This window comes from Apus apus, chromosome Z (assembly GCF_020740795.1).
Source record: "Apus apus isolate bApuApu2 chromosome Z, bApuApu2.pri.cur, whole genome shotgun sequence".
NCBI lineage: Eukaryota > Metazoa > Chordata > Aves > Apodiformes > Apodidae > Apus > Apus apus.
The window spans coordinates 15,021,479-15,028,958 of NC_067312.1; the positions used below are offsets into that span (position 1 = coordinate 15,021,479).

At 45.6% G+C, this 7,480-nt stretch overlaps 1 protein-coding gene across 1 annotated transcript in view; it reads right to left on the reverse strand.

Moving 5' to 3' along the window:
* PRKAA1 (protein kinase AMP-activated catalytic subunit alpha 1) overlaps positions 1-5,201 on the reverse strand; it is a 33,456-nt gene extending 28,255 nt beyond the window's left edge. Inside the window, exon 1 of the mRNA XM_051642920.1 lies at positions 5,056-5,201. Within this exon, the coding sequence (XP_051498880.1) occupies positions 5,056-5,185 (130 nt within the window). The 5' untranslated portion in view covers positions 5,186-5,201. The remainder of the gene's footprint in view (positions 1-5,055) is intronic.
* Between the last annotated feature and the right edge of the window lie 2,279 nt (positions 5,202-7,480).

Below are 7,480 nucleotides of genomic sequence, written 5' to 3' on the forward strand. Positions count from 1 at the left end.
GGATAAGCATCTGAATGATTTTTCTTACAAGAAGATAACCACTGTGTAAAATAAAGCAGCTTGTCTAAATTCCTGTAGGAAAGTAACCAAGTAGTGGATTACCCAAGACCTTGAACCATCACAATGATGGTGAAATGCTTTTGTGCTGGACAATATAGAAAGGCTCCCACTGCAAGGTGAAAAACATCCCCTCATTCAGAGAGGCCATTACCTAAAAATGGCCACAATAACCAAAACACTGGATAGGCACATTTCCCCTGCAGGGGAATGCAGGACAAAGTCCATACCCACCACAAGTTCTAGACAGAACTCAAAGCATTGGTCTGAGAGTGTCTAGAACTGTAAAAATCATATCACCTATAAGAATTATTTGCTTTCAACTACATTTATACTTAAGGCAATTACATCCCTTTTTTTTTTCCTTCAGTTCTAACGTGACTGACGTTTTAAAGGAAGCAAAACAAATATGCTCAAATGCTAAGGAGTAATGAATCATTAACTTAAAATATTAAAAAAGCAACTATTCCATTTGAATTTTGAAGTCTTTATCTATTGATAATATAAACTGAAATAAGCCAGAAGAATTAAAAAAAAATCTTTAATCAGCAAGTTAAATTTTAACAATAATTTTTGTTAGCAGGAAACAGATTTTTTAGAAACTTAACAAAATCAGTTACACAAGAATTTGCAGCCTCTTTGCTTTAAGAAGTACATTTCAGAAGGTGATTAATTTCAGAAATAGCATACAAATTTGAGTAACTGTACAGCTTAGTGTATAAATACTCAGCTCTGACAACCACTGTATTATAAAGTCTCATTTATTAGCTAATTTGTTTCTTTTCTGATTTGTCAGTCTACCTTAAATGAAAACTGGAATTTAATTAGAACACAGAAAACAATCATCCACAACAATCTTCGTTCCATATGCAAGGCATGTAAGAAACAAGTTTTCCATAACACTTTTTTCAAATTAAACAGTAACATTTGCAGCTGACCAAAATAAATTCCAGTTGTCCCAGCCTTCAAGACTGCGTGCCTCAACCCCTGATTTTCTTCATTGACTGGAAGAAAACATTTTCTGCTTCTTCAACTCTGTTTACCAACTTGAAAAAAATTATTGTAATGAAAACATACTGTGGTTTTGTGCAGGTACAAAAATATCTCCAAAAGCCTGTTCACTTGCTTAAAATATTTCAAACTGCATTGCTATTTCCTTCAGTAACTTGCCTCTTTTTTTAAATTCAATTTACGATTTTAACAAGTTTCCAATAGCCATGTACTTCATGAAACAGAACTGTTTGCACATGGTTCAAGGTATCCAATACCAGGAAGAGAGCAGACACTAAGTGGTATTAGTGCTGACTAATCTTGAATTTGGCATAAAAACAGAACTGAAAGCAAGATCTCAGATGATAACCCCATGTTGAAAAGTAAGCTGCCAGTGTTATTTTTTTGAAAGCTACTTTATATTAACCTCTTGATAGAAGTTTATCTATAAAAGGGAAGGCTCACAAATTAGAAGTAACCAAAAACTTAAATTAGTCACCCTAATTCTCAACCACCTATCAGTCCTTCAAAACCACTGCAAAAAGTTCACTTTGCAGACCTAGTATTGCTCTATTGCACAGATTTCCAAGACAATGACATAGTCTCAAAGCAGCAGACACTTTAACTACTAAAGAAGAAACCATCTCTAAACTCCATTCAACAGGTCTTTACTGGAAAACTGATTAAGAGGCCATCAAGAGTTAAGTACAACATTCTTAGGAAATACAGGTACCAGTCATGATGTTTGTAGAAAAAAGCAGAACAAGCCTACGTTGCATGTAAAGAAACATTTCTGCAATAGGCCAAAAAGCCAACACAAGGCTTAGAAGAAAGCAGTCTTTAAAAGTATGAGCTAAACAAATGTTTCCACCAACATTAAAAAAGTGTTAATGATGTGCAATTGATATTGCCACACAACATTAGACAGCAAACGGATCTTCACTGTCCATTTCCATTTCTTTTACTGCCTTGGCCAAGAAGACCTATTTACATCAGTTTTGCAGCCTAGACAAATCAGAGTTTTTAACCTAGTTCTACAGACTTGAATAACTGTTTAGTTACAACCTTAAGTACTAACCCTCATTTTCTCATTACACAGCACCAGAAGCCTGACCACTTTATGAAAGCTAATTTGATTCCCAAAAAAAACCTGGAAATGAAAGCTTCTGTTTGGTTTTAGCAGGAAACATCAGCAGTGGGGCTTTTAAAAATAAAAATAATTAAAAAATAGGGATAGATGTTTTAACCATAATGCAGTGTAAGTTTAAATAAGAATGCATCTCACACAAGTGATTTAGGTTCAGTACTCTCCTCTATCCCACAGCTTTTCAATTCTTTGGAATTTCAGCTTTGCCTAGATGATGGCTATAAACAGCGGCCTCTTCCATGACTGCCCATCTGAGGCACAGCCAAGTGATTTCAGTCAGTCACTAGTTAATTCCAGCTAGTAAAGCCAGATGAACTGTTAAACTGGAAAAACATCACATCAGTAACAGTTATGTGTGAGGGTAAAAGGCTAATCAGCACAGTGAATTCATCTGATAGCTTTCTTGACGGTAGGAGGCCTTTAATAATTACTAAGTAAAGCACTGGTTTTCCAGTTCAACCTTTTTTGTGCTGCCACTGCTGTTAAAATTAAAGATTTGCTTTCAAGTAGCCTGACCCCCCACAGCATGTGAACCCTAAATTAATTTATAACATTATGATATTTGTTACAGTTTTTCAGTTTATTGTCAATTGATGAAACTGAATCAGTTACCAAGGAAAGGAAAGTATGAGGATTAGAGGAAACCAAACAAGAGGTATGTTATTAAATAAAGAAAACACTTGACCAAGAGGAAGACAAGTATTTGATTAAGTACAGCTAAAACAAGACCAAACTAATACTATACATCTAGGGATAAGAAAAAAATATCTTAGTTCATGTATGTAAACAGAGTATTCGTACATGACCACCAATACTTGTTCCCAGATCCTAAATAAACACCTAAGCCACTTAAGGAAGGTATTCAGCATGCAGAATTACGCTGCATTTCACTAGAAAGCAACTTCTCCCCCATCCTGAACAAAAAAATATGTTCATACATGCATGTGTGTACTCCTCATATAATCAACAGTTACAAACCACCCTGAAGGAACACATTAACATCAATCAAACAAGACAGACAGAGGGGTATTATGGAAATAGAGCAGTAACAAAACTGGCAACTCTTTCGTTGTTGTTTTTTTTTTTTCCAATTAAGTGATTGAAGCTAACTATTTCATGACATACTAATAGGAGTACCATTTACTAATATTATAAAATTGCAACAGTAGCTCCACAAATTGAAGGATTGTCAGTGTCAGATACGTTTATTTCAATACGTGTAAGAACAGCAACAGTAATGCAACAGTGGTCTTTGAAACTTAAGAGCATATTACAACAACATTTATGGCTATGCTAACCTTAGTTTTGTGCAGTGTGCACCGAGGAGAAAACCTAACAGATCTTCGACTCATCATCAAGCATGCAGTCTCACAGTGAGGAAAGGGAATTCGATGCCTGCCTTATCTCATTTCCTCTCTATTTAAGGAGATGCTAAGTTCCCAAGGAAAGGAATGGTATCCCAGCTGCAAGTGGAGGGTCACTGCTCCCTGGCAGCTGGGGTATCACTTAATAAGCCTGCCTTTAAAAAAGGAGTCTCAAAAGCTCCTACTCTCCAAATATTTTCTGTTGCTTTCACAGACACTATTAGAGACTCCCTACTTCCTATACCTCAATAATTTCTTCCAAACACGCTAATAGCTGAAAGAGCTTGTGCAGGACATATATACAATACGAACATCTACACTGCCAAAATGTGTTATAAGTCAGCTACCATGTTAGGTACAACACGATGAGCTGTGTTTTACATGGGTTATAATAATGAGCAATCCATTCGGTTAAACATAAAACAGCCTTGTAAAGAATACAACCCGAGTCCCGTCTAACTTGTTTCTGAAAGGATGGTTTCAACTTGCATGCACCAATACTCGAGCAGCTCTCACAAACAACACAGCAGGAACAGCGTAAGTTACTGCTCAGTTTTGCCACCTGTGGTGGGAAGTTTATTTTTTTCTCTATTAGGCTTCAAATTTGCATCACAGCATCTGCACTCCTACCAGGAAAAGTTTTTGAAGTCTGAGCGGAAAAAAAACTTTGATAACTACTGGCCAACTAGACCTAGCATACATTCCTCTCATATCCATAAGTCATCCGTTGCCAGGTAATCAAATAATTTGCTTTTTGCTCTTATTTCTCTCTTTATAGGAGAAATCTTGCCTTCTTAATAAGGCTATAAGGCTCAAGTGCTCGCACTTGTGCAGCAAAATGCAATGTTACAGACGGCTCAAGGATTCAGACTCGCCCTCCATCCGGTGCCATTTAAAACCAACGCAGCATCGCTAGCTTCCCGTAATTATTTCCGCGCTCACAGAAGACAAAAGCCGTTCTCCCCCCGCCACCCCTTCCCGCTGCGGGGCTGCAGCCCCGCCCCGGCCCCGCCAGCTCACAGGGCTCCCTCCTCTCGCCGCGGCCACAACGCCGCGCTCGGCCGCGCCCGGGGCCCCGCTTCCCTCGAAGGGCCCGTCAAACCCCCCCGGGGCACTGCCCCGCCGGCCCGCGGCCGCTCTCCCCGGGCCCTCTCCCCCCGCCTCCGCCGGGCCGCGCTGCCAGCGCCGCCGCAGCCCGGTGACTCATCCGGCCCGGCGGGAAAGGCCAGGCAGCGCCCAGCAGCTCAGGTTTCCGAGCGGCGCCCCGGGCGAAGCTGCAGCCGGGAGGCGGAGCGGGGCCAAGCCCGAGCAGGGGCAGCAGCCCGGGTCTCCCCCGGCGCCCCCCCCGGCCTCGCCGCCCCAGCGCACCGGCCGCCGCGGGGCGACCGCAAGCGGCAGCGCTAAGAGAGACCCCGCTGCTCAGCCCGGCCCACGGCCCCCGCCGCCCGGCTGGGCCGCTGCGCGGAGCCGGCGGCGGCCCCGCTCCCGACCGCTCACCTTTGACTTTGCCGAAGGTGCCGACGCCCAGCGTGTCGCCCAGGATGTAGTGCCCGATCTTCACCCGCCCGTGCTCGTGCTTCTGTTTATCCGCCGCCGCCATCTTGAGCCAAGGGCCGAGTCTGCGCATAGTGCCCGCCCGGCCGGGCCGGGCCTGGCAGCCGCCGGGGGAGGAGCCCGCGCCGAGCGCCCGCCCGCCCCGGCGCCCGGAAGCCGCGGCCGAGCGGCCGCCTTCCCGCCGCCTGCCCGCGCGAACCATCGCCGTTCCGGGGGGGGGCCGGGCCGGAGCGGCCGGGCGAGCTGGCAGCGGGGGAGCACGGCCCCGCAGGGCGGCGCGGGGGGCCGGGCAGTCACTCCCGTGTTTACACCCCCAGCAGAGGAGCAGAGGGGTTTCACGCGGCTTTCGGGACCGGGGGGAAAGGCGGGCGCGGGGCTCGCCCCTCAGCAGCCGTGGCGGTTCCCCCTCGCGGTGCGAGGAGCGGGGCCGGGCCCGCCGGTGCCGGAGGCGGGTCTGGAGCCGCGCTGCCTGGAGGCTGAAGTTGCTCCGTTGCCAGGTGGCTCCGCGGGGCCTGCGCCTGCCGGCAGCGGGGAGCCGGGCCCGCGCCTCGTCCCTGCTGGCCCCAAAGCGAGGAGATGCAGAGAACGTACACGTATCTTTAACTGAGAAAGCGCCCCGGTGCCATGAGATCGCCCAGCGGCCTGCAGGGCCACGGGCTCAGGGCGCTGTGCTGGAAGGCCGGCCCGTGGAGAGCGAGCCTCGGGCCCCGGCGCTGCTCACGCAGCAGCTGGATGGTGTGTTCAAGGCGCTGCCGTTTGCTTGGCTGTCTCAAACGACCGGCGACCGCTACTGTACGTGCAGTCTCAGCTGCTGAAGTGTTTTGTATCTGGGGTGGGAACTCCTGCGTTGCAGGGTGTGGCAGTCTCAGTATTGCAGAGAAGCTGCCGTCTCTTCAGAACTGAAGTGTTTCAGATGGCAGGTTCTCTGCGTATCAGTGTCTTTGCTTCCAAGGAGAAGATGAAAAATTAATACATTGTTCTGTCTTCTGGTACAGAGCTACATGAACTAAGGAGAGTAAGTGTGCCTGAGACCATAGCTTTAGTTGCCCAAGGACCACTGAGAAGCACCTGCACAGAGGGAAAACTGGCAGCTGTACTACCAAGATCAAAGCACCCTGTAAGCCAGTGTCCTGTCTGATAGCAGCACATGGGAAAAGACCAGATGAACACAGCAAGCAGTTGGCAGACTTTCTTCCACTGAGTCTAAGCTTCTGGGTGTCATGGGCTCAGACCTCCTCAACCAGATTAAGTGTCTTCCACCCTGATGGTCCTTGCACTTTTTGTCCCCAAATATATAAGTTCTTAAAGATCAGGTTTTCCAGAAGTTATTAAAGATTAGGTTTTAAACAGGTGCAAAGTACCTTGTGGGAGTCATTATAACTCAATGAAACATTTCTTTATGGCAGCAACCTGGCTCTGCACCGTGCTGAGAACAACAGAGGTCTATTGCGCTCTTAATGTAAGTGCTTTCCTTTGAATTAAACATTGAAATAATGGGTTTTTTCTCTTTGAGCTCAGCTCTACACTGAGATGTGCAAGCCTATCAAGCAGTTTTGACCTCAACAATTGCTACAACTCTGCTTTTGGCAATTAGTGGTGCCTCAGCTGCCGCTACAGAGTGACATTTTGCAGGTACCCACAGAGTCAGATTTCCCAGTCCCTCAGTGAAGACTAACTTCATTTCTACCCATACACAACTCAGAACAGAGAGGGACAGGATGCATGCTGCCAGAGAACTGAAGATTTACCTCAAGTATTCTGAATTCAACAGGAGTCTGCTGTTATCACCACTGATAGAAAAGGAGCTGAGCTAATAAAGAAAGCTTAGACCTAGCTGAGGCAGAGCATGAATTGCCACAGCACATCATCTTTTCTGAGTGGATCCCAAAAATGGGTAGTCATAAGATAAAAGGTACTACCAGGTCCACTTCTCAGGTTATACTGAAACAAAACAGGAAGAAGGAATTATGCGCATGTTTGGCTGTCTGATATGGAGAGAGATGGCATAAGCTTGAGAACATCAGGTCCAAAGTGTCTCGCAGAAAACAAGCAAACTGAACACATGGCAGAGTCGGCACAGAAGGTTAGCCATCTTTTTAATTAGATCACAGTGAAATACGTATCTCATCAGTGCCAGCTCCCATAGTCTAGACATATCACAAGGGGCAAAGCACTAATTGCAGTCTCCATTTGGTTAGGAGGACACTCACTCACATTGCTAGACAGGAAGGCTTGTCTGTGGCACACTGTCTCCTCTGTTCTGCCACATGCAAGGAGACAATCTTTATATTCATGACAATGAATTAAAATGCTTGTCCTTAATACTATTTTGGAAACCAATCTAGTTTTTAATTGGAGTCTCAGGAAT